We start from the raw sequence: 27,579 nt of genomic DNA, 5'->3' as shown, positions 1-27,579 counted from the left end.
AACTTCATTATGTGTTGCTTAAGCACCAGGACAAGCACTAGCAACCACAAACTGAGACATGGTTCTCCCAACTTAGATACCAGCCAGTCCTCCTGCCCCTTGCTCTGAGAGAATGTGCCATGAGCCAATTTTAAATCATTGCTTTGAGTGTAAGGCCCTGGCTTTACCATGAGGCCATTAAGTTTCGCTATGGGTACTCTTCAAAAGGAAAAGTTCTCAATGTGCTTAGTGAAAACTTAGGGAATATATCAGAAATCTAAACCCAGCCAACTCTCCCACAGGTCAGTACCTAACAATTTTTATAATTTTGGAGGAAAACAAATGATGATAACTTTAAACAGAGAATCTAAATTCTATAAAGCAGTAGGACATTATTATATCTGTAGATGTGTGAATAACTTCATTTCTAGTACTTTTATGCTATAACCCTCATACTGGCTTACAAGAGAAGCACTTCATTCAGTCAGCCTATACGACGTATCATTTTTAGTCGCCTCTGAGATGCTGTTGCATAAATAATTGAGCAGTTAATTATCTTAAGACTATTTATGCACTTACTGATGGTTTTATTCACTTATACTGATTCTTTTTCCAAAAAGGATCTTAGGACGCCCACAAGCATGTAAGTAAAATAATAAAGATGAAAATTTAGAAAGAGGAGGGAATCAGGGAAAAGAATTAAGGGTAAGGAAGTCAAAAGAAGCCTTTGGTGGTTACAAAAACCGAAGTTCTCACACTTCTTCCTGCATGAGGCTGGCTACAAAAATGCGTCTGTGCTTTCTGGCATGGATATGTCAGCCACAGAGGTCCTGGACTCTTACTAGGCCGTAGCCCCCCAAGTGGACAGGATTGCTGGTATACAGATGAAATTCCCATGGAAATGAGATGTCTGGAAGACACATCCCACAGGTATAATTTCAGGCAGAAATACTACATATCAATTTATTCAACAGTGAAATCATAAGAATAGAAAGAGTGTACTGGTTAGGGGCGTTTTATAGCAAAACCAGTGTGAAGACACCCTTGGGCTCTGCGGGTCTCCTGCTGGCTGTGTGGCCCTAAGCCGGGCGTCCACGGTCCCATCCAGAAGACACTCATGCGTTGGCCGATGCCTCCATCACTTCAATGGGGAAGACAGGCTCCGGCAGCTCTGGCAGCTCCGGCAGCTCACCAGTCACGGGGGCCACGGCCTTGGATGCCTTGGTCCCCGTTTCCACTTCGTCATTCAAGGAAAAAAATGTGTGTCCTTCATTGCAACCTATTCAACAACAACAATAAAGTTTACTGTCGGATGCAGTGGTGCTGAGTTTGATGTTATTTGTTCTGGAAGGTAAAGGAGAGACCATCTTCATAAGTGCCCAGTGCCCAGGTATGTCCCCTGGCCACTAGGAAAGGTCCCGGGACTGTTTAGAACCAGGCCTGACTTTGCTCACACGTTACCTGTACAATACACTTGTTTTGCTCAGTCTACATGGTGCCCTTCTGGAACGCTTTTTATGCAGTGGACTTGGGGCAGAGGCTTAGCAGAGAAGGAGCAGAGGAAGATGATGAGCTAGAGGAGAGGCCAGTCCTCTACACAAGTACAAACCATTGCCAACTAACTGTTCCCGCGTAGACGACTGCAGAATTAGTTCCAGTCGGGTCCATGTGGGCAGTGACCGTGACAGCTCTCAGCTAATAGCTGAGCTTTTATGGGGTTTCCTTATTGTCTCAGTGAGGAGATTTGTTTTTCTGGTATTTGGTCCCCTTACCATGTATTGACCACTGTCAATAGGGTGTATTGACTGCAGGCCAATGACAGAGAAATTCACATTACAGGCACACCTCAGAGATAACTATGGTTCAAGACCACTGCGATAAAGCGAGTCACATGAATTTTTTTTGGTTTCTTAATGCATATAATAGTTCACACTATGCTGTAGTCAGTGAAGTATGCAATAGCATTAGGTCTAAAAAAAACCAATGTACGTACCTTAAATAAAGACACTTTATTGCTAAAAAATGCTAACCATTATCTGAGCTCTCAGCAAATCAATCACTGATCACAGATTATCATAACAAATAGAAGGATAATGAAAAAGTCTGAAATTTTGTGAGAATGACTAAAACACGACACAGAGACAAAGTAAGCAAACGCTCTTGGAAAAATGGCACCCAGAAACGTGCTTGACACAGGGTTGCCACAAACCTCCATCCTGTAAAAAACGCAGTATCTGAGAAGTCCAGTAAAGCAAAGTACAATCATGAGGCGAGTCCAGGATGACCAGAGTTTGGGCCTGGCCCTGAAGCAAGGCCGGGGGGACCTCTAGTCACTGTCCTTTCTGATGCCCAGGAGCAGCTGTTTCTCCTGTGCTGAAGTCTGGCTGGAAATGTGATGGGCCATTTAGGAACTTAAGGCTTCCACATGTCAAGATCACATTAAAAAAAAAAAAAAAGAACAGGGCAGCCCGGGCGGCTCAGCAGTTTAGCGCCTGCCTTCAGCCCAGGGCCTGATCCTGGAGTCCTGGGATCAAGTCCCACGTCGGGCTCCCTGCATGCCCTGCATGGAGCCTGCTTCTCCCTCTGCCTGTGTCTCTGCCTCTCTCTCTCTCTCTCTCTCTGTGTGTCTCTCATGAATAAATAAATAAAATCTTAAAAAAAAACAGGTAATACATAGGAACAATATGATTTTACCTATTTGAAAAAACAAGTCCTGTGTCACACACTAAACAACTAACTTTTGATTGCCCTTACATAACACAGAAAGAGCCTCTCAATTAAATTTTTAGGGTGTGTTTCAGGGTCATTATGTACTTTAAACATGACAAATTCCTAATTACGATTTCTATTGGCTTCTTTCTTCAATGCGTAGCATATTGAGGCCCAATACAGGACTACGTCCTTGCTGTCATATGCGATAACTGGTGTGCCCTACAGTCATTCTGTAATACATTTATCACTTAATAGATTTCATTTATACCATCCAAGAACATTTCATATTTTGTCAATACTCCCTAAATAACACATACTTTTTTCCCAGCCTATCAGTGGATTTATTCTATCCTAAAATGCAAAATATTTTTAGAATTCCAAAGACAATAACTCGGTGTCTTTAAATATTACTCTGTACTGTGCACCTGCTTTTGGCCATCACAGTAACATGAAGCGTAAAAATGCCTATTTGGGGTGTTTCTCTCCATTTAGCCAGTACACAAGGTGCCTTCTATGCGTGCAAATTTGCAGAGGCTTAACTTCATAAATGACTGGTTTGTTTCTCTTGAGACCACAGCCTTTCCAGCGTATGACATTAAACTTAACATGCTGTCTCTGCTTGTCTTAAGTAAAAGGAGTTTGTAAGAATCATCAGGAAAACATCTGCCTTTAACTTCACGGGTTGTACAGAGAGACCTCAACTATAATTTGGACCATAACAAAAGGTAGGCTTGGAGATTCCAATCAATTAATTCTATTGAAAAGCACCACGCAGCTTATTCATCAAGAAGCAGGGCGAGAGAGTTTTCAACATTCAGGTAAATAGATAATCCATTAAGAAAACAATGCACATTGTAGCAAATGCCACCCTAGTTTTGTCAGCACTTAGTTATAGTCTTTGGATCCCCCTGCCCTCCTGCCGAGGGCCTCCCATTCCCCTTCTTCCAATCTTTGTTCCCTTATTCATGGCTAAGTGAAAACAAAGCAAGAAAGCAGCACGTACCCAGTGTTCCATTCTGGACAAGCTCTTCCTCTATAGTAAAAAGGCGGTTGTACTTAGTCACCCGTTCGCCTCGAGAAAGACCTCCCAACTTGATAAACCGGACACCGAGTCCAATGGCCTTAGGGGGCGGGGGTGGGGAGGACAAAACTGATTTTAAATGAGAAGTCACATATTTTGCTAAAATACTAATCATTCTTTAGGGAGAAAGGGCACTGACCCTGTGTGCTGTTTGGGTTTTTCTCTTACTCCTTCGTATTTTATCTTTGCATAGGTAGGGTGGCCTGCTTACTGAGCGTGGCAAAAGGTAAAGAGCATGACTACACATCAGATGCTTTACTAGTCATGTGAGCATGCTGATTTTATCTAAGAACATTCTGGCCTTTCCCCGCTTCATTTTAGGTGGTAAGATTGCAAGTGCTCACCCCAGCCATTTAAGTGTGCTCATCATTTTCCCAGGACTTCAATTTTTCTTCCTTCTAAAAGTTCAAAGATTAGCTCTTTGCAAAAGGTAGCTGTCTGGGAGGAAGCAAGTCTATTTCATAAAAGGTTACATGACTTTCTCCGCCAAGGACTGCTTTTCTCTGAAATACCCATTCTTGATAAAAAGCAGTGTTTTGGCAATTCTGCAATTGACCAGCTTTCAGTACTTACCAAATCGACCAGGCTGTCATCAGACGACTCTCCTTCTGTACTTCCGAAGACGGTGATGTGCTGCTTACCTGTGAGCAGAGCAATTCTTTTCAGGTTTAGATGGCATAGAAACAATGAGCTTAAGCTCATATACATATATACATGTATATGTATGTATATGTCTACATGTATGTGTGTGCATACATGTATTTATATGTGTATATACGTGTGTGTAATATATATACATGTATATATGAGCCTCTGGAACCAAAATTTAAAATTTGCCAGAAATTTATAACTTTCTTGTGAAGAGTCAGTGATTTGACCACCTGAGAATTCTGACCTAACCATTTGTATTTTTATTACCCTTTCCAGTAGCTCAGATGCTAAATACTACATGAATACCCCATTTGATCAAATTTAAGATAACTGTAAATTGTAAGATAGACCTTTATGACCACGAAAGGGGGAAAGTGCTCAAATTAGATTGACATACTTCTAAGACCACAACTGTTAAAATAGGATTCCATTTTGTCCATGTTCAGTGTAGAGAAGTGTGCATCTTTGAGACAAAATACACAGTAAGGGCAAGGGCACCATCTGGGGACTTAATATGCCCTGTTGGATTTCACAATTCATCGTGTAAAATTTTATTCAAAGGAATCTGTTGTTCTGAATGTTAACTTATTAGAAGAGCACTGCTGATGGTACTTAATCCAAATTCAAAGATCTCAGAAGCCCTTGAAATTTGCCAGTCTGCAAAGAATGCAAGCCAAGGTTCTTCCTCTAGAGACTGTTTTAGAGGCAGAGCTATAGTAGCAATCCAAAGTGAATGACAATGCTGGCTGAGGGGTAGGCCCAGGGGGAAAGGCCAGGGCTGGGCCTCCATCTACCACCTACAGGACAGTCCTGCCTGGTTCCTAGACTGGCCATCCACAGGACAAGGGACTATGGGCATTCTATTCCATTCTCTGACACCAGCCCAGGCCCCCCGGGCTGCCAGCCTGGCTCTGAGTCCTACTCCAGGTCTTAGACAAGCCTTCTGCCTGGTTCCTGAGACCATTCATGTTTCAGGCGCTGTGTGTAAATGAACAAGACTCCTGTGAACTCATGCAAGTTTATAGTCTAGTGAGGGATGCTAGACATTAAATAATCATACAAGTAATTATGGCCAATGCTATAAAGAGAAAGTATAGGATGCCATGAGGAAGGTCGAGAGCAACCAGGGAGGGGTTGGGAAAGCCAGAAAAGTCATATATATCTGAAAAGATTTCCTTTTAAGGAAAGACCTGAAGAATCTGGAGTAGTTAACCTGGTAAATGGTACCAGGCAAAGCATGTTCAAAGACCTCAAGGTGGTAAAGAGTTTGAAACTTGGGAGGAATTTTTAAAACAACATTGTGGGTTGTGTGTGTGTGTGTGGGGGAATCACTGTCATGTGTTGTGAAGCTGATGGGGCGCTGTCCTTAGCCACACCTGTGTGGCAGCTTCACTCAAGAGGCGGCCTCCTGAACTGGCACTGTTGTTGGAATGCTGTGAAGTCAGTCGGTAAGCTAGCTGCAGGTTGTCTTCCAGCACCAAAGCTCTCTCAAATGGTTGGAAAATTTTTAAATCTTTTTTTTAAGATTAATGCCATGCTTTTTACTAACTGATAAACTGCATATTTTTGGCTCCTTGTATAATCAAGTTAAGTTTGTTATGAGTCTTACAGACCTATACTTTTACTCACTGTCAAGAAGATTGGTTACTTCCACCAAGTCAGACACCGTCGTTTGATTGGTGTGTTTTATGATCACCCCACTGGATTTGGGGGTGCTGTTGTTGCCACCCTCTAGAAGCTGAGAAATGCTTTTGGATGCAGCTCCTGCGATGATGTAACACCTGGAACCAAGAGTATTATAGATGCTCTCCCACTGTTCAGAATCCTAGATAAATAGTTAAGAATTGATCGTTATAATATATTAGGGCATGATCACAAAACAACAGGAATCTTCTAGCACCTAATCAGAGTTATGCACCTTACTGAGATCCACAAAACCGTTTCTGTTGTATCTGTGGCTGAATGATGCCTGAACCACAGCCCCACAAATTAACCAACTTCATGGAGCAGAAACTTCAAGTGCTTAAATTTGAGCTTAAAGATCTGGTGAATCAAATGTTTAACACACATTAAATGCTCCACATTGATTCTCAAGTCCTTCAAAACTGAGCTGTTCCTACCCACTGTATTGTCCATGGCACTACTAATGACTGGCTGGCCAGAACATGTCACTTATTTCTGGTGAACAGAGAACAGGAGGAGATGTGGCTGCAAGGGCTCTAGGCCCTCATTCTCAACACTGTTGTGTTTTTTTGTTTGTTTTTTTTGTTTGTTTTTGGTGAGACCATCACATGAAATGAAATGCTATTTTTTAACTGATGATCTACAAAGTCTCCCAAGCCGCTGTCCCACTAGAACACACTAAACACAGGCACCTTACCACATTCACACCAGCTGAGGTCAGCCCAGGACAAGCCCTGGAAGATGGGGCTGGCAGGATGAAGAGCTCAGTGATGGCTCCGTGAGTGCTGGGATGTGGCATGGGGCGGGGGGGCTGGGACCTGAGCGGGATGCTGCTCTTTTCTTGTGCCCCAAATTTAAATCCATGCATTATCTCAGAGAGGGGATCTGTTAAGTATATCTAATGGTTCTCCAATTCACGACATCAAGAATTTAAGTTGGAGTTTCAGAGCATTAAGGACAATGATGGCCTTCTGTTGCACATGAGCAACCCTCATCAGATGCAGTAGCTGGAATGGACCGAAACACCTCTCCATCTGAAACCTTTGCAAAAATACGGCTTTGTGACTTTGATGCATGTGTGGTAAGTGGATCTGGGTTATAAACATTTAGCCCAGCTGATGTCCTGTTTCGGGGAGCACTTAATGCTGGTATGTGATGGGTCAGCTGAAGCAGCAGCTGCAGGGTGAGTGCCCCTCCAGCGCTTGGGAATAGCTCCCCTCAACCTGCACACGGGCACACTCCCATGCGCTTGTGCTTCAGCTGCGTGTGTGCTTGGTGTGTGCCTTCTCTCAGGTGTGCAGAAGGAAGGCACCTCCACCCCAACCCAAATTGCAGTATTTCGAGTGATCAACCCAAAAGAATGAGATTTTTGCTCTCTGTGCTTAAAAAATTCAAGTTCAATCCCATTACCTCCTTCCTGAAAGGATCAATTAAGGCGATAATTGAAGGGAACTTGTTGATCAGATCCACGTACAGGTCAAGCATCTCAGCTGTGTTTTTGTGTATTCCTGTCATTACTTCATACTTTCCTTTATTCTGGTAAGTGTTAAGACAATAAAAAAGATAAATGATGAATTCCTCAAATGCTAAAGGTGGGATTCCCATTTGTGTTTATTCATTGCACATAAAAGATTGTAAACATTCCTTTCAGGCCATATTCCCATGAGAAATCTGTGTGCTTTAGTTTAAATAACTGTTAAATATTAGCCTGGGGAAATCAAGTCATCATTCCTTTTTATGCTCCATGGAACTCCACCCTCTGACTTCAGATGAAGACTTCTGCACAAAAGACCAAGTACACAGTAGGAGGGGAATAATTTCTTCGGTCTGTGACGTGGTGCCAGCTACCTGGATGCTTGGGTCAACGGGTGATGACATAAATTTATAAAACAGAAGAGCAGTGCACAGCTTCCCACTCACCAGAACCCACCATCTTTCAACTCACAGTAAACAAATAGCTTGTCTCCTCTACTGTGAATATCCTAAAATTTGAAAGCAGAGTGAGACTTTTCATATACAAACAGCCACTATGAAATGTCAAGTGACCCATGTGAAGGCATCTCCTTCTCAGGTAGCGGGCAAGCTCTAGTAGTAGCCATATGGTCCTGAAAGTATAGAGTTCTAGTTCAATCCCATTCATTCAAAGTCTGGAAAGCCCCTGAGTCCTCAAGAATGGAAGTAAACAGGGCTAACGGATCTAGTGTAGTGTCTCTGCAAAACATATTTTTGATTTCCAAGTCTGTGTACCTGGGTTTTTCAGGTACCAGGAAGGAGGCAGGATGGAACAGAATGGTTTACTAACACCTTTCTGCTATGGCTGTTAATGGAATGGATTCCATTGGAATTAAGTAGCTTCCAAAGAAGTCCATGCTTGAAAGGATTTTATACTTTTTTCAGATTAAAAGCAGCCAGAACTTTTCGTTTCTTGACTGCAAAACCTTGAAAATCCTATCTTGTCAGTAAAGAAATGCTAATGACCTTGAATTAACATTGTAAGAATTATTTGATATCAAGCTAATACATTTTACTGCATATAAGCAAAAAAATACCCATTCTAGCTAGCACTGGCAGTCAGTATATTCATAGTTCTCGGTATACGTTGCTGATGAAAACATGCAATTATTTTTTGTAATAGTATGCCTAGGAACCAATCATTATGTGGAGAATAGGAAATTACATTAAACATGCCTTCATGCGCTTAGTATCTTTAGAAAAGTTAAAAGGACTTAGAAGTCAGCTGAAACTTAGGGTTCTTGTATGCTGTTCGAGTTTTCCTTTGAAGTTAAAAAGAATTGCAAATTAAAGCAGAATTCTCTTTGGTCACATCCCCTGAATTTGACATTAATGACCAAGTCACCACAAATGTATGTCAACATGCTGAGCATTTCATACAACACAGACCTAGCATTTGTGTATTTGAAAAAGGGAAGTATGTGTAGAAGACAGATAGGTCTTATCCGTTTCCCTCACATGCCAGTTTGCCAAGTTGAAGGGTGAACTGCTGGTGTGTTACCATGAGGAAGTGAAGACTGCAGCTTTTTAAAAATGAACCTGTTTTCCATTCTTTTTAAAATAATTGCCCCCACGTGGTGTGGTCTCTGGGTGAAGATTCATTGCTAAAGCCCTGTCCTCCTAACCCAGGCTGTGGATAACACTGTGGATGGGCTTAATTGGATAAAAATATATTCTCCATAAATGTCAATAACTTGGAAATATTTTTAAAGATTTTATTTATTCATGAGAAACACAGAATGAGAAGCAGAGACATAGGCAGAGGGAGAAGCAGGCTCCCTGATGAGGGACTCGGTCCCAGGACCCTGGGATCACGACCTGAGCCAAAGGCAGACATTCAACCACTGAGCCACCAGGTGCCCTGGAAATATTTTTATATTTAAAAAGTGAGTCACAGCAGAAACCCTGAGAACCACTTGTCCAGAAGGGCTTACCAAGTTATACTTACAATGGGTCCATTTTCCACGTTTGACAAATTCAGCATCTACCAACTAAATGAGTGAACTCAGGAGAACATACCGGTTTGTTATTTTTCAATAGCTCTCGTAATTGCAATGTAAGCAACCCACTTTAGTAATTTTTGTTACTGAATTTCTATATGTAATTATTTTGACATTTTCTGCTAATTTAAAAAATTATATGGTTATGTTTTTCTCTGGTCATTAGCTAACTTGGCTTTCTCGACTCCATTTATACTTGGAACCTGCACACAATATTAATAAAAGCAGTAGGATCTGTTTGGAAAATATTCAGATAGGCTCTTCTTTTGAGTTCTAATTTAAAAATAATGGGACCCAACAAGAAGTGAGTGTTCTGGAGCAGAAACTTACGTAATCCATCAGCTCATGTGCAGCACAGTTGATGGCTAGATGCAGGTTTGTCCCCATGTCCAGCCCCAGGTTCGCACAGATGCCTTGTATCAGGAGCAGTGGCTGCTCTATGGTGTCATAATTAATGGTTAAACAGCCAAGATGGGACATCTTGCCAGTGATGGGCTGCTATAGGACCAAAAGCAAATGATGCATATAAATGTAGAGCAGTAAGGTTCCTGGAGCTTTCTGGTTATAAACTAGGCACCAGGATAACTAGACACAGCTCTCTAAACACGTGGGCCTCTGAGTCTCCATTAACCTATGGCCAGGTGTCACTCATCTCTGCATGACATTTGGGCATATGATTGCCCAAAGGGTCTGGAGCAATTTTCTTACCCCCAAGATTTGAGGCTTGACCTGGGAACACGCTTTTCTCTCTTTGGTGTGCCTATGTAATCTGTTTATCAACTCTGACCGCAAGCTGACCTGAGCCACAGCCACCAGGTTGGTGAATCTCCAGGCTGTCCTTGTAAACGTCTGTCTGGCCTGTCCCTAACTCTGTCCTCCTCCACCCACTTCCAGATCTGCTCTTACCTGTGTCCCATTTTCCCTTTGAATATAAGTCTTAACATAGAACCCTCCTTCAGGAAAAGGTTTTATTTGAAAAAGGATAGAAGATCTCTGCCCACCTGATGCAGCCCTGTGGATGGCTTTCAGTGGAAGGTTTGGGACTCAAAGCAGCCCAGGGAAAGGCAGCCACGTATTTCTGTTGCAAGGTCAGCCCCGATGTGCCCTCCTCCTAAATTGCTGCTATGCAATTATAGCACAGTTGAAGTGGTATCGGTGATTCTGAAGGGTGTTGCGTGTGTGCAGGCACGCCAACCTCGAGGGCAAACGTGAACCTAGATATCAATATCCCATTTCTCTGATGATAGCACGAGTTAATTATATGAACCATCTAACGATTTTAATGTCAGGGAGAGGAACCTTTTATTTGGCAAAGGAATAGCTGGGGCAATTGCTGTGTGTCAACTGAGGAGTTTTGTTAGTCTTCTAAATACTAAAAAAGTATCGCTTACTTAGAGGTTATCAAATGCCAGCTACTATCCTAAGCACTTAACATAAATACATTTTACTCCTTCAACCCCATGAAGCAGATAATATTATTATCCCATTTTACAGAGAGGTAAGTAACTTGGAACAGATTTTAATCCACGAAACTTAGCTCTAGAGTTCATGCTTCTTAGCTGCGTATGGCCACCTCTCTAGAATCTACCATCTAACCTGTTTCTAACAGAAAAAAAAAAAAAAAAAGTAGTAAAGCTGATCATGGGGAGGGCGGATCTGGGTTAGAGTTTCTCAGACCACGCAGGACAACCTGCTGGAGTAGGGAAAGGTGCTGATACTTGGTTGCTTGTTCATCATGCCCTGGCTCTCTTATGAGGTCTAATGTTAGTTAGGGTGTCGCGCTCATCCCAACAGATAAAACTGTCAAGTACTTAACTTTCTGGTGTATTTTTTTTTCACACATTTCTTTTTTCTCTCCCAATTGTGAGGAGGAATTTAATGTTTCACCTTTACTAGCCCCATCACCACGTGCATTATCTCAGGGTTCTTACGGGTTATTCCAACCATACTGTTGAATGTTCGGGCATATGAGAGGTGTATCTGTCAGCACACCCACAGTCACCAAAGCCATTGCCTAATCAGGCTGAGATGGCTTCCTCAGGCTCTTTCAACCACGCTGACCAATTTTGACGAGAACTGTTTGTCTGACGCTACTGACAAAATCTTGAGCTCCAGTAATGGTTCATCTGAAATGGTGTTTCAATGCCTTTTCAGACCCAATGAAAGAAATGGCTATCATTTTGTGCCTTTTCTTTCTCCCTTACTTGGCAGGAGTCAGATCAAAATCGAAAACATTCTATATGCCTTTCAGTTAGTTATCAGAGATAACTGATAACTTCCCCAATGCTTCACCTATCAAGTTTCAAATATAATCTCTTCTATGGGATACGCAAATGCTTCTCCACACACTCTGGGATGTCAGTGGGAGAGACAAGTGCTGGCCCGGCAGCCTGTGGCCAGAGAGGTGCAGCAGAATGAGAGTCCAGCTCTGGGGTTGTCCTGTTTAGTGCTTTTGCAGGAGCATCACTTGGTAGTTTCCATGTGTGTTAGCCTGGGTCCTGGCGCATAGTGACCGGGAGAGGAACGGGGCAGGGAGTATGTAAATGAATTGTGTCCTACTGAAGGGTGGTAAAGAAATGCATAAACTTACTTGACCTCTTTTGCTTCCATTATGCCCTTTTCTGGTCTCTATTTTTGGAGGAGGGGTCTGTGGGACAGAAGATAAGAGAGAAATCACTTGCAGTTTTCAGACCTGTCTCTGGTAGCAAGTAGAGCTTCAGGGCATGTGGCCCGTCCACTGCTCTGGGGCTGGACCAGGGACACTGGGAATCACAGACACACACACAGACACACACACACACACACACACACACACACACACACACAGAGGCAGGGACCATACCATCCCCTCTGGTTTTGAAAAACTCCAAACTTTGAAACATCTGAGTTTCAGGTACCTGTTCCCTTTAGTTCATCCTTACATTCTGCTTCCAATCACACACATGAAGTGCATTTATACTTGCATAAATAAAGTATTATTCACTCAAATGAGGTGCCCTCCTTGCCCTTAAGGAGCAACACCACTGTGGGATTTGCTTTGAGATTGTTTTGAACATTGTTAAAGTCCACACACTCTCTCTGCAGGGTGGATTTGACTTTTGGAAACAGCCGAAGGTCATCAAATCTGATGAACCTGGTATGTGTCATGTCATTTAAGATGAAAAGCAAAGCTAGTTCCCAAAGATTATTGGGCATTTTCAATACCATAGTGTGGGGTGTTGGCAGCATTCTGGAGCAAGCATGCAGCCCTTTAAGGATACATTTTAATACCCAGCATTACTGGCTCTGTAAATTGGGGCATGTTTGGCAAGAGTCAGCATGGCTCACACCGGCGTATATGCAAATACAATTATCCTGCTTCTTTTCACTAGGGAGACAGCTGAACTGTCTATCCCCTGGTAAAAGTACCACGCTCAGGAAGCCAATCAATGTGCAAGGCAGGAGACATAACTGTGGTGAACAAGATAAACACAGGCACAAGCAGTGACTCATCCATACAGCTGACTGTCATCACCCTGCCTCTGGGGCTTCCCTGCAAGGGCTGCCTGGCCAAAGGCTCCCCATTTGCCCAACACCAGGATTCTAAACAGACACCAGAGTCTGTGCCTTAATCATTACACTAAACTGCCTTGCACATCCTAAAGGATGTGCAAATCCTTTCTTTGAAAATCCTAAGGGATGATCTTAGTATAGAGCCAGACTGATGAGATTAAGTGCCATTAGAAACTGGATCCATGGCCAATGAGGGAATGTATAATCTTGGCTTGTATGAGAAACCCAAGGCAAATGAATACATTTTACATATCAATAACAACAATATTGAGTTAATTTCATAATGAACTATAAAAATTTGTATGCTAGAAGGTGTCAGTATCAGCAGTCAGATCCCAGAGATTCTCTTTACGTACCATTTCGATTGTTTTGTTAATATGTTTCTGAATTTCCAGAAGCATCTCCACACCCTGTAAGTATAATAACCATGATCTTCCACAACTGTAGTCCAGAAACTTTAAATATAAAAACTTTTTTTTTAAGATTTACTTATTCATGAGACACACACACACACACACACACACACACACACACAGAGGCAGAGACACAGGCAGAGGGAGAAGCAGGCTCCATGTAGGGAGCCCGATGTGGGACTCCATCCCGGGACTCCAGGATCACGCCTTGAGTCAAAGGCAGATGCTCAACTACTGAGCCACCCAGGAATCCCATAAATATAAAAACTTGACAGCACACACTGGCTATTTCTAACTGAATATTTGTAGGGTCTCTGATAAGGCCTCCTAGTTAGTAGATTAGATGTGGTCTACAAAATCAAAAGATTAAATGTTAATCTTCAGCCCTCAAGTTGTAGTTTGTTGAATATGAATGAGGCTCTTCTCACTATCCTTTCTTCATTGTTCAGAACTGACTGGGTCAATTGGTTGGATCAAGTCAGCTTCATTCTCTCTCATAGTGTCTTGGCCAACCTGTTTGCAATGTATGTCACAGGTCACCAAGGGATTCTGTGTGACAGTGTGTTTGAACCAGTATGAAGCCACTGTCACTTAAAAATAGAAAAGTATATTCCAATGATTGTGGGATCTGCACTCGAAGACAAAGAATGGCATGCTCTGGTACCCAAATAGCACAACAGATACTATGTGCAGGGAAGATCCTGGTGCTAGAGTCTGAACGTGATCTGACACATGGTGAGCCAGCTATGAATTTCTACTATTTTACAGTTGATCCATCATGAGGTAATATTTATTCTTTTAAAAAAAATAATTCTTTATCACGAAGAAATTCTCTTGAGATTTTTTTTTTTTTAATAATGATGCTCACTAGCTTAGATAAAAAGTATCACTCTATGTATTTTACCAGAGGGGATGGAACTTCCTGGACTTCCTGCTGAAAACATCCACTGTAGAACATGAACATTAGTTCTTCCTGATGCCCAACTGGTAGAACATTTCATGAAGGTTTAAAGAGGCACAATGACTCGTTCAGGTCACTGAGGAACAGTATAGACGCTAGCACACCACTAGGTATAACGATGCAGCTTAGGATTCCTTCTACCTATAAGCATGCGCTGAACCTCTCTTTTTGTGCCAGGCAGTCTGTTCCACCCCGGAGCTCTTAGCCAACAGAACTGGCTGCTAGGAAGGAGCCAGCTTCCTCTTGCTGCTGCCACAGCGCCTTGGCCAGTAAATAGAGATGCTTCAACTCCCCCACATAACAATCTGCCAGCACTACCAAGGCCCGCCAAGTTACTCAGGCAGGGCTCCTTGGTGTCCTCGGTGCTGAAAGCCAGAGATCGGAGGCGGTTTAAATGTGGCCCCTTATGCCTGATGTCTTGCTTTCTCCCCACTTCTCTGATTTACTAAAATATATATATTTTTTTTTAAATTTTTTTTTAATTTATTTATGATAGTCACAGAGAGAGAAAGAGAGAGAGGCAGAGACATAGGCAGAGGGAGAAGCAGGCTCCATGCACCGGGAGCCCGATGTGGGATTCGATCCCGGGTCTCCAGGATCGCGCCCTGGGCCAAAGGCAGGCGCCAAACCGCTGCGCCACCCAGGGATCCCTACTAAAATATATATTGTTTTCATTTTATATTTAATTCTCTCTCCCTTGGTATCATAAACCTTGGGGCCCTACACCAAATACTCATAGGTGATGGAATGTGGTGGCTTGTTTTGTTTTGTTTTTGTTTTCTGTTTTAAGAAAAAGTAGGTGAGATAATAGAAGGTACTTGTTTAGCTGTTAACCCGGGATGCGGTATACACATCAATTCTTTCATTAAATTCAGCTTGCCCGGCGATGCCTTCCCACAGCTGACCAGAGACACCATTAGCAAAGGTACAGTGAGCTTTGCAGGCTGCTCCTGGAAGACGGAAAAACAGGGAGAAACCAGAAACACGGTTCATTGGTATTGAGATACTCATGGGGCCTTGGAACAGAATTCAACGGGCACTGACCTGCTGCTTCAGTAATGCGATATTTAAGTAGAAGGGGTTATTGCCCAGGATGGCACTGGCTTTGGCCACAGCTAGTGACACGGCCCCTATGGCCATGCTGCCACTGAGTACGGGTTCAGCAGGTTCTGGAGGCAGAATAGGTTTCTCTGTGACAGTATCATTCTTCCCTAGGAGGCAAAAAGTGATAAGGGATTCCTTCTGAGGACTTTTGACTATGATAAAACTCTATGTTATAATGCTTTGGTTACAGATGTGAGGGCCCAGCATAAAGAAAGGGGGGAAACTGAGGCTGGGTAGATCAGGCTCTCCACCTCAACCCCTAAGAAGAAGCTTGTGTGCTTTCACTTACTACTCCCTAATGTTCATCATCCATAGCCATGGATTTTGCCACTCTTAAGAAATTTTCAGACAATGAATATTAACTCCTTTGACAATTATATAGGGCAGGTACTGTTATCCACACCCGCATATAAGTAACCGCGGGCTTAGGTCAAAGACTTGCCCAATATCCAACAGAAAGTGAAAGAAGACCTGGACAGTCTTTGAATTCCAAGTCCTTTGTTTCTACAGTCACCATAGCTCCTGCATATCCAGCTTTCTGTTGAATACGTCTCTTCATGTGTGTGTATATCTAACTAGCTACCTTGCTGGCCAACCCCGAACAGATGCCTTGTTGTATTAGAAATGGCTTCCAGATGCAGCCATCAATCCTCGGCCTCACCTGTCTTCCACTCTCATTTGCTGCCAACCACCCAGCCTGCTCAGGTGCCACGCCATCCATGGTAAATCTCGAGTGCCCTTCTGGTCCCTCCCCCAGCTGCTGGCCTGGGTCTGGTATGTAAGATAAGTGGAAGAAAGTATGTAAGTGTGTAACAAATAGCAAAGGTTTAGCAAATTATGTCCCCTCCTACTTCATCCCTTATGTTCCAAGTTCCATCAATCAACAGCAACCACCAAATGAATGCCCATTGCTGGTCTCGACCTGTAATTCAGCAGTGGCCATCCCCCATCCATAGAGATTGGTCTTATATGATTCTTTTGCCTGGAGAGACTCCCCTTCCCTCTCTGGCCTCAGACCATGGAGACCATGTCTCCATGGTCTCTTTGATCCCCTTGTGGTTCTGGTGCTTTCTTATTCAAAAGAATTGGGGGTTTACTTTATGCTTTGGCATCATGGTAGGTATTGGTGGTACTAAAGTGAATGAGACATGATTCATGTCCTCAAGGAGTATGTTGGAAGGACATGAAACTATTTACAATACTAGCAGCAGCTCCAGAATTAACATACCAAAGGGGCTGATGTTCACAACATGTTGGAAAGCATGGAACAAAGGGCCATGATAACTTTGAAGATTTGCTTTAAAATAGCAAAGTGATCCAAAGAAAACTTTTTTTAAAAGATCTTATTTATTTGAGAGAGAGACAGTGAATGAGAAAAAGAGCATGAACAGAGGAAGAAGCAGACTCTATGCTGAGCGGGGAGCCTGATGCGGGGCATGATCCCAGGACGCTGAGATCATGACTGGAGCAGAAGGCGGGTACTTAACTGACTGATCCAATTACGTACCCCAAGAATACTTTCATTAATATGTTATTAATAGGACTGACAAAGTGTTGTTTATGCACATCAAAGGATATCGCTAATCTTTAAAATATGGAGTAACTTTGGATGAGCTAATGAATATTTGGGGGGGGGCAGTTAAAGGTCCCCCAGGCTACTTTCTTTTCCCTGTCCCCAGCACTGCCATGGTTCCATGACTTTGCCTGGTGAATGTTCACCTCTGGGTAAGAGATATCTTTTTCTTACAAACAAAAGGAAGGGTGGGAGAGGGTAAAACCCTGCCTTCCCCGACATCGCAGTGTTAAGCAAGGAAGCAGCATGGAGGATGGATGGTACCTGGGGGGAGCCTGACCTAGGTCTGCAACAAAAAGACACTAACTGGAAAGGCAGTCGGCCTTTCAGCCTTTCTTCGTTGCACGCTAGTTATCAAAGGTTCTGCAAGATGAGCCACTGACCTTGCTTTTGTCCTTTTTTTTTTGCTGGAGGTGGGGGAGGAGGAGGTGGTGGTGGCAGAGGTAAAGGGATGGGCGCTGTTGGGTCTTCCAGGCTCTTTTCCAATTCTCTCCTCTCTTTATCTTCCTGTACTTTATTTTCAAAGAATGTCCTTTGTGGCAAGAAAATATGGCTTTACAATGAATATCACTGGTAATTTTGGCCAGTTTGAGTGCTGACCTCCATTCAATATGTTTCAACAATTAACTCTGCTTTTTGGCCACTTAAAAACAAATCAGCTTTACTTTCCAAGGCCTCAAAAATAATGATGCTGTTGCAAAACTGTGTTCAACAGCTGAAATTAATTTTGGCCTGGAAATAAATGTTTAAAGATTTTAGGTGCTTTTTTTTTTATTTGAGCCTATTTGTTTATATATTTAAAGTAAAATTTGAAGACCTAATTTGATTAAGTGCTATTGGATTTTCTTTTAGAATAAGTGACCATCAAAAGAAAAATGAGTCAAGAATAGAAAAACAGTGAAATATACAGCATAATGGGCAGGAATTCATTTTCGTTTTTTGGTGGGGAGGAGAACTTAAAATGAATAGTTAAAAAAAACGACAACAAACTTTTGGGAAGTCCTAAAAGGTACACACAAAAATAAACTCGAAATGGATGAAAGACCTAAATGTGAGACAGGAATCTATCAAAATCCTAGAGGAGAACACAGGCAGCAACCTCTGTGACCTTGGCTGCAGCAACTTCTTGCTAGACATGTCTCCAAAGGCAAGGGAAACAAAGGCAAAAATGAACTACTGGGACTTCACTAAGATAAAGAGCTTCTGCACAGCAAATGAAACAGTCAACAAGACTGAAAGCAGCCTATGGAATGGGAGAAGATATTTGCAAATGAGTTATCAGATAAAGGGCTAGTATCCAAAATCTATAAAGAACTTATTAAACTCAACACCCAAAGAACAAATAACCCAATCAAGAGATGGGCAGAAGACATGAACAGACATTTCTCCAAAGAAGACCTACAGATGGCCAACAGACACATGAAAAAATGCTCAACATCACTCCGTATCAGAGAAATATAAATCAAAACCACAACGAGATACCACTTCACACTGGGCAGAATGGCTAAAATGAATACTTCAGGAAACATCAGATGTTGGGGAGGATGTGGAGAAAGGGAATCCTCTTACACTGTTGGTGAGAATGCAAACTGGAGCAGCCACTCTAGAAAACAGTATGGAGGGTTTCTCAAAAAGTCAAAAATAGAACTACCCTATGACCCAGCAATTGCACTACTTAGTGTTTATCCAAATGATACAAACATAGTGATTTTAAGGGGCACCTACACCCCAGTGTTTATAGCAGCAATGTTCACAATAGCCAAAATATGGAGAGAGCCCCGTTGTCCATTGACAGATGAATGGATAAAGATGCGACATATATACATATATATATATGTTTATATATATATATATATATGTTTATATATATATATATGTTTATATATACATGTATCATATATATGTATATATGAATATTACTCAGTCATCAAAAGGAATGAAATCTTGCCATTTGCAATGACATGGATGGAACCAGAAGATATTATGCTAAGCAAAATAAGTCAGTCAGAGAAAGACAAGTACCATGTGATTTCACCCATGTGGAATTTAAGAAACAAAACAGATGAACATGGGGGGAAAGGAAGGAAAAAATAAAATAAGATGAAAATAGGAAGGCAAATCATAAGAGAGTCTTAACTCTAGAAAACAAACTGAAGGTTGATGGAGGGGAGGTAGGTGGGGAATGGAGTAATTGGGTGATAGGTGTTAAGGAGGGCACTTGATGTAATGACTACTGGGTGTTATATGCACCTGATGAATCACTAAATTCTATCCCTGAAACTAATAATACAGTATATTTTAACTAAATTGATTAAATTTAAAAAATAAAGGATGTAATCCAGCAAGTCCAGAAAGAGGAAGATATAAGATAGAAGAAGCAGGACAATAAAGCATCTCTATAGTAGGCTAGAGGGGAACCAGTCCAGATGGGAGGTTTGGGGAAGAAAAAATCCAGGAGAAAAGGAATGCCATAGAACAGAAGGTCTGAGAAAAACTACCTTGGGAAATAAAATGGGCAATATGGTCACAGCAGATGAGAAGAAAAAACTCAAACGAAACCAAAAACAATTGAAAAAATGTTTTTACAAAGATTATGATACAAGTCTGAAGCAAACTGAAATGTGATGAAGCTTTGAGAGAGAATCCAGTTGACCTTCGTTTGGCCGAGGGGCTTGTGGCATCGGACCTGCACAAGAGCAACAGTAGTGCTACTCTTACTTGGTTGGGCACTGAACAATATTTATTCAGCCCTAGCAAACACTTCCTTGCTTTTCTTTTTTTACTTTTTTAAAGATTTTTATTTATTTATTTATTCATTCATTCATTCATTCATTCATTCATTCCTGAAAGACAGAGAGAGAGAGAGAGGCAGAGACATAGGCAGAGGGAGAAGCAGGCTCCCTGCAGGGACCCCGATGCGGGAGTCCATCCCGGAACCCCGGGATCACGACCTAAGCCAAATGCAGACTCTGAACCACTGAGCCACCCAGGCGTCCCATTATTTAAAAAATTTTCCTGTGTGAGGTGACGTGAGGCCCTTTGGCCTCTTTCCATGCTTAAGATTCAGTAAAAGTTTCAGTAGAAAGTTTCTCAGGAAAAGCATTAAGAATCCAGATGATGATTCCCCACCTTCCTGTCTCCCCACCGCATACACCACTTTTGAGGGTTTTATACTCTCACGTAGACACAGCGGATGATGCTTATAGTCAATCCTCCAACCACAACAGGTTCCCATGCTTTGCCCACAGACTGACTCTAATATGTGAAAACCAAGAAAGTGGGACAGAAAAAAATAAGGAAATTTTTTAAAAAATTTAAATAACCATATATTTTTTTAAATAACCGTATTTTAAAAATAAGCTCTTCAGATGAGAAATGGCATTCTGTGCTAAATTCCACTGCTTCAGCATGTGCTTCTTACCCAACTTCCTGACTGTACCCTCTAGGTAGGACAGACCTGTTTTGTTAGCAGGTGAAATAAAAAGTAAAGAGATAGTATTTGTACTGGACACTTCTGTTTGCAAGTGGAAGATTTACCTGAGCACCTGGTCCACCTCAGCCTGGTGGGAGGGCACCATGCCCCAAAGCTCCTCCGTGATGGTTCCGTTGACCCACTGCACAGCGGTGCTGACGGCCGCCAACCTTTCCACTTGCTCCGCCTCGGCCAGCTCGGGTGAAACGTTCTCATGGACTTCAAAGTGTGTGGAGATCACCACCGAACATATGTTCTGAAAATAACATAAACGGGTCCTACATTTTCCCTCCCTCTTGCAGAAAAGAAGAAATTAAACGTATCCAGCTTTTAATGTGCACGATATTTTATCACCAGTTTCAAAGGGAAAATGAGAATATATAATTTTCTTTGAGATATTTTTATAACTGTTGAAACTGTATGGAACCCAACTTCAGGGGAACATTTAAAATTAATACCTTATTAAAGTACACTTATAAAAATCTTACTCTGAACTTCATTTTTTTTATCACTACCTCTCCAATAAATAGCTAAAAGGATACAGATTTAATCATAATTATTTGCTTCCCAGAGACTGTAGCAAAATTATTTCTAACAAATATGCAGCAATTAAAATGACTTGTTATAATTATGAAAACAAATTTTCTTTACATAGATCAGCATACATATCTATAAATCTATGTCAATCTATCTATAAATGTGTGTGAATCTATAAACATACCTATCGATTTATAGACCTCATCACATTAATGATGTCAGAGTTTTGAAACTATTTTTGTCCCATTTCTCCATCTTGGATCATCTTCAAGCTAGCATGCCATGTCTGTACCAATGTTAGCCTTAAACCTAATAAAACCATAATGCTTGTGTGGTTCATGCTTTATGTACGTGTGTATGTCTATATTTCACAAATGCTGAATTTCAAAACATTAATTTTCTACAATTTAGACAATAAATGCAATGGAGTCAGTTAAGCTGCTTCGTACCTTGGGAAAATTTTGAATGGTGCAGAATATTTCCACTTGTAGGGTTGGAAGCCCCAGTCCATCCAATACATTTTTCCCCACTACTTTGCATATGGTGGGAGGCTTTGCAAGTTTAGCAAAGCAGTTTGCCTTCAACACACACAAAAAAACAAAAATTAAAATACCATGACTAATTTATCTTTAAAATTTACTCTACCTTCTTCTCAACTTCTCCCAAGTGTCCTCCTGCAGGGGGTGGGGGGTGGTGCAGCTAGGCTAGCAGCAGCTTGGTGGGAACTGCCCTGCCTTCACACGCTGCTGAGATTTGGATTAACCTGATGGCAGGGTCTCTAGTACACAGAGCAATTTGTTTTCTCTTGAACTCTCAGCAAAAGCTCACATACATTTTTTTTATTATAATTATAAAACATGACTTTATTTACAAGCAAAATGAAACAGTATTTGAACAAACTTTGTTTTTTAAAAAAATTCTTTTATTCTCATAGAGTTACTTTAAAATCAGTGTTAAATGACAAAAACCCACAATATAATTTGAGAAGTCAAATCAATGTCTCCATTTTACAGAACAGTATCTAACAAAATATAAAACTTAAAAGCATCTAAAACACACACAAGTTTTTTTTTTTAAAGAACAGATGATTGTATTGGCCACTGTTTTAAGTGCTTTACCCACATTATTTATACCTTATAACAACCCTATGGAATCAGTGTTATTTTTAAAATCTCTACTCTACAAATGAAGAAACTGAGTATAGAGAAATTGAATCTTTTGCCCAAGATTGCAAAATAACTGGCTGAGCTGTGATTCGCATCTAGGCAGGTTGACTCCAGAATTCATGCTAATCGCATCCGTTGATGAGGGAAAGGGAGAAGGACATACCTTCAAATTCATAGCATTTTAGGAAGAAAAATTAGCATGAGGAATGTGGTTATACTCCCTATTTTTATCAGGAATATGAGGCCCACACTAACTCTGGCTATTCCAGAAGCAGATAATCTTCCATCTGCCACGCTGTCTTCCATTTCTGTTTTGGTGATGGTGCCTCAGAGTGAAAAATGTAGTACATGTGAATTTAAGGGAGGAGAAAAAAACAACAAAAAACTCAGGATTAGAGGCTTAGCCATATTAACTTACCCTGAAACAAATACCTTTGTTTTATTTAGATGATTCCAGCTACCCAAAGGAGGAGCATAGTTGTTTGCAAAGTATTACTTAGTTTCTCTGAAGAGACTCCTACTTGGAAGGAAACTGTCCATCAAACATGACACATTTTGGAAGGTTATCACATACATTTCTTAGAGACCCCTTGTCACTTTTTAGGAGGCCTTAATCCATCCTACTATTCAAGATACAAAAGTCAGCTGGTCTCTAGAACGCTGTGATGCAAACTTCGGAAACCTTCTGGGGTCCAGTTTTTTTCTTCCCCACAAGGCATCTGATATTTAAATGGTGAAGGCTTCTGCAGAGGCCGTATTTACTCGCCAGAGGTTCACATACAGAACATTTTCAAAGAGGGTTGTCAGAACCTTAGTAATAGCAGTTTCATTGATGTGGGAAAGCAGAAGCCATTTGGAAGTGATCTAAGAAAGGGACGGAAGAGAATGAAGTGGAGGCAGAAAGCCACTCAAAAAACCTGAGTAAAAAGATACAAGATGGTGTTCCACACAGGGGAGCAGGAACTGGGGGGGGGGAGGGGGGCGGTGAAGGCACACCCTCCTTGACCTCTTTATCACCAGACTGTATTTGGCTCTTTATTTGCATTCGTTGCAGACCAGGCCTCTGATCTATCAGTTCAAAATCCAATGACCTTGGGGATCCCTGGGTGGCGCAGCAGTTTGGCACCTGCCTTTGGCCCAGGGCGCGATCCTGGAGACCCAGGATCGAGTCCCGCGTCGGGCTCCTGGTGCATGGAGCCTGCTTCTCCCTCTGCCTGTGTCTCTGCCTCTCTCTCTCTCTCTCTGTGACTATCATAAATAAATAAATTAAAAAAATTAAAAAAAAAATCCGATGACCTCAACATACATAACAGGTCACCTACTACCCATCAGCAACGTGTCAGCTCACAGGTGTTGCCCCAGAACAACTAAAGCAAAAGTCAATTTTCAAGCCATCCATCTATGCATATATATTAAGTATATATATATATTTAAAGATTTCATTTATTTATTTTAGAGTGTGGGCAGCAGGAGAAGCAGAGGGAGAAGGGAAGCAGACTCCCTGCTGAGCGTGGAGCTCCCCCCCCCACCCCAGACAGGGCTCTACGCCAGCACCCTGAGATCATGACCCTGAAACCAAAAGTCAGAAGCTCAACCACTGAGCCACCCAGGCACCCCAAACCATCCATATATTTTAAGGATGATGGTTTGTATGTTACAGAGTAAGTGCCTCAATGAATTTAGATAGAGTCAGGAGAGAAAAATATTATCTAGCTTACATGTTGTGCATTATAGTGAATTTGATGCAACTAGCAATATGGATCCACAATGTACAATATTATGTTAGGCGGAGAAAGGAGCTAACATTTTTAAGTATTTAATATGTGCCTTGCAGAGGGTCTGTCTTGTTTGTCACTGTATCACACACTACAGTGCCTGCCTTTAGGATTCCATAAATTAAATCATGTATAAACTAATAGGTGTCAGACACATCCCAGGGATCTTTGTATACATCGTGTCGTAAAACTCAAAACAACTCTGTAAGGTAAATCCTATTATCTCCATCCCACAGATAAGCAAACTGAGTTCCAGAAAAATTGTACAAAGTAAAATAACCAATGTTTTCATTATTCACTACTTAGTAACAGACTACCCCAAAATTTAGTGACTGGAGACATTTACTCACTCATGATTCTACAATCATGTAGAATGTATGGGCTTATCTGGGTTATTCTTTTGGCTTGTCTTGCCTGCGGTCTCCTATTCAGACTCAGTGATCTGGAGGCATGACCGGATCCAGAGTATCCAGGATGATTTAACTCATGTGTCTCAACCAGGATGGTTAGAACATCCTTGGGGCTGGCTGGGCATGTCTTTCTCACAGGATTTCCTGGAGGTACTCCATATGCCAGAGCCTCTCTACTTGATCTCTTTCTCCAGTAGGGTAATTGGACTTCCTGGCAGCATGGTGACTGGCTTCCAGGAGGGAGTGTCCCAATAGTACAAGCCTCAATATGGCAGCACTTACCATGCCTTTGTCTGCATCATGCTTGGCAAGGTGCTCTTGATCAAAGCAAGTCCCGAGGCCCAGTTCCAAGCCAGTGAGGGAGGGATTTACATAAGATAGTCACAGTGGGGGAACATCAATATAATAGTCTGCTATAGCTAAGTGGCAGGGATGACAATCAAATCAGATCTGCTGACTCCCAATCCCAAACTCTTTCAACTAAGCTCTATGATGAGGGACTAAATAGTATTGCAATTGCCCCCAAGGGTCTTCCTCATTACTTAATTCCTCTAGTATGTAACAGAAGTAGAGAAGCGGCATTTGAGCTGAATGGTGGAGAATATGTATTTCACCAGGCAGACCAGGGGGAGAAGCCCAGAGCCACTACGTTGGGAGGAGGAATAGGATAAGCCAAGGGGAGGGAAGTGAGGAACTGAGGTTTCTGAGCAAATGAGTGATGGTCAGATTTAGGATTAGGAATGCTGCTCTAGCAGCACGATTTGGGCTAGACTCAACAGAGGGAGAGGCCAGATGAAAATATGGATGGCCAAAACCAGGGCAGCGACAAAATGAAAAGGACATTGTCTCCTTGCCAGTCCAATTCCTGAACATCCTTCAAAGTCCAAGCCAAAACGTTCTCAGACACTACAGCCTACAAGGATCTTTTCTCATTCCTGAATTCCTTGACAGGCCTATCAGTCTAGCACACAACCATTTATCACCTTATCAACAGTAAGTACTCCAGTTAGTTTCTGAATCAGTGGCTTTTGTCCCTAACCAAGGTATAAGCTCCCAGAGAGCTGTACAAACCAAAGTCCTGGTTGCCTAGTAGACTGGAAAGGACATCACACTGAGGAAAGTTTCCAGTCTTAACTTTTGCACTAAGTAGCTGCGAGACAAGGGCTTGTGGTCTTTGTGAAACGAGGAAGTTAGACTAGTTGACTTTCAAGAATTCCTCCTGCAAGAGACAGTGGAAAGAGAATGGAATTGAGTCGTGTTCATTCCTCTGTGCCACAAATAAGTGCTTGAGTGTCCACCAGGTACCATGCAATGTGCTAGGTACTAGGGACACAGACCTGGTTTGACTCGTCACTGTCATTCACTGTGTCCCTTGGGAAAACCATCTAAATTCGCTGGGCCACAGTTTCCTTATTTGTAAAATGAAAATCATAATCTTTACCTCTCAGTGGTCCTAATAATTAAGCGAAATGATATAGGGCAGCCTGGGTGGCTCAGCAGTTTAGTGCCTGCCTTCAGCCCAGGGCCTGACCCTGGAGATCCCGGGATGGGTCCCATGTTGGGCTCCCTGCATGGAGCCTGCTTCTCCCTCCGCCTGTGTCTCTATCCCCCTCTCTCTGTGTGTCTCTCATGAATAAATTAATAAAATCTTAAAAAAAAAAAGGTAAAATGACATAAATCACATAGCACTGCGAGCTCATCCCTCCTCACTTCGCCCCAACTTTCAGCTTTCACTTCTAGGCCACGACTGAGTAAAATAAACCTTCAGGGAGCATCCTCCGTATCCACCACCTCAACAGCACGTGGTTTTGAATCTTGAACACACATTGCGCGTCTTTACTGCGTTTACACACTCTGCTGTCATATTGCCTCACCCGACTGCGAGCTCCTACCAGTCCCAACCGCGCTGCCTCCCAGAAGGAAGGCGCTGGCTTAGTGCTTCACGGATCTGGGAATAACAGGCTTGCTCAAGCCTCGGGGCTTAGGGCTGTTTAGGTACCTGATCTTGCGCTGGGCGCGGGGACCAGGCAGGTGTTAGGGAAAAGCCCCTGCTGTCTACGTTGCTCGCAAGCCTGGGCAGGGGCTCATCGTGTGCAGGAAATGACTTAGGAACACTCGAGGGCAGTCAGTCCAGGCGAAGCGGGCAAGACCGACGGGGATTTGGACTTTGGGTGCAGCTGGTCGGGTGGGGCTGGGCATCCAGGAGCAGAAGGGCGCGCACTGCAAGGAGAGCGCAGGCTTGGAAGTGGGACTTGGAAGCAAGGAGCGCAGGCTGGGCACGAGGCCCCGGGGAAGGCTGAGCCAAGCTGCAGCAAACGCCAGGGCGCTCCTCCGCGGGCGAGCGGGGGCCGCAGCAGGCGGCAGCTGAGCTACGCGGTGTTAAGATCTGCGTAAAAGACACCTGGCAACCCACCGGGCGGGCCGACGCAGAGGTGACGAGGAAGCCTGCCCGGCCCCGAGCCCAGACCGCCCCTGTCCTCCGGCCGCTTGCACTTTCTCGCTCGGGATCCCTTCCGCCCCGGCTCCGCGCACCGTTCGGCTCCGAAGCCCGCGGGGGCGGCGCGCGTGCGCATCTCTGCGGCGCAGGCGCGTGGCGCTGCCGCAGCGCGAGGCGGGGGGAGGGGGAGTGGGGCTGGAGGGAAGCGTGTTTGTCCCAGGTCCCTACCAGGTGCCCGTAGACGTCGGCAGGCTGGAGGTAGAAGGTGGAGTTGAGCAGCTCTTCCAGCCTGCGCGGGACGTCGTTCTCCCGGTAGTACTCCATCGCCTGCTGCTTCAGCTTCTGCAGCTCCCTAGCGGTCCCAAAGCTACGGCCGCCGCCTTCTTCTCCCATGGTAGGAGATTTAAGGCTACAGCGGGGGTTAGCCTGGGGGCCTGCGAGCGTCCTGCCCGTCGCTAGGCAACGCAACGAGATCCCCGACCCCAGCTCTCGCGAGGTTTCCAGCCGGGTCTCCGGCTGCGGCGGGAGCTGCGCTCTGCTCCCCCCCGCCCTCCTGCCTCC

General features: G+C 43.0%; 2 protein-coding genes across 5 annotated transcripts in view; one reads left to right on the top strand and one right to left on the bottom strand.

Moving 5' to 3' along the window:
* Positions 1-545: 545 nt before the first annotated feature.
* Positions 546-27,579, bottom strand: ENO4 (enolase 4). 3 transcript variants are annotated; one of them, XM_025994067.2, is made up of 14 exons: positions 27,247-27,579; positions 21,680-21,808; positions 20,759-20,949; positions 17,605-17,753; positions 15,589-15,755; positions 15,363-15,494; positions 13,527-13,580; positions 12,209-12,265; positions 9,949-10,116; positions 7,517-7,642; positions 6,053-6,248; positions 4,346-4,413; positions 3,695-3,812; positions 546-1,258 (listed from the first exon to the last, which is right to left on the bottom strand). In XM_025994067.2, the coding sequence occupies exons 1-14, from the start codon at positions 27,409-27,411 to the stop codon at positions 1,095-1,097; spliced, it is 1,884 nt and encodes a 627-aa protein (XP_025849852.2). In that variant the 5' UTR covers positions 27,412-27,579; the 3' UTR covers positions 546-1,094. The 3 variants fall into 3 exon arrangements, with proteins under 3 accessions (XP_025849852.2, XP_025849869.2, XP_025849861.2); XM_025994084.2 differs by lacking the exon at positions 21,680-21,808 and having other exon boundaries at positions 27,247-27,466; XM_025994076.2 differs by lacking the exon at positions 13,527-13,580 and having other exon boundaries at positions 27,247-27,448.
* The window catches only part of HSPA12A (heat shock protein family A (Hsp70) member 12A), a 161,126-nt gene continuing 160,737 nt past the window's right edge, over positions 27,191-27,579 (top strand). The window contains exon 1 of one of the 2 annotated variants that reach the window (XM_072740193.1): positions 27,191-27,412. Coding sequence is in view for 1 of the 2 variants with exons in the window: in XM_025994036.2 (XP_025849821.1) it covers positions 27,410-27,412 (3 nt within the window). In the remaining variant the exon portion in view is untranslated. The remainder of the gene's footprint in view (positions 27,413-27,579) is intronic. The other variant, XM_025994036.2, reaches the window with a different exon arrangement.

The sequence above is a fragment of the Vulpes vulpes genome, chromosome 15 (genome assembly GCF_048418805.1).
Source record: "Vulpes vulpes isolate BD-2025 chromosome 15, VulVul3, whole genome shotgun sequence".
NCBI classification, from domain to species: Eukaryota; Metazoa; Chordata; class Mammalia; order Carnivora; family Canidae; genus Vulpes; species Vulpes vulpes.
This window is presented reverse-complemented; position numbering and strand designations above follow the sequence as displayed.

Coding starts and splice junctions, on each gene's coding strand:
- ENO4 (XM_025994067.2), bottom strand. CDS start 27,411: ATGGGAGAAGAAGGCGGCGGCCGTAGCTTTGGGACCGCTAGGGAGCTG. Junction 10,117..12,208: donor ATGGAAGCAAAAGAGGTCAA/GTAAGTTTATGC, acceptor TTGGTCCTATAG/CAGCCCATCACTGGCAAGAT. Junction 6,249..7,516: donor TTGATCCTTTCAGGAAGGAG/GTAATGGGATTG, acceptor CTATTTATCTAG/GATTCTGAACAGTGGGAGAG.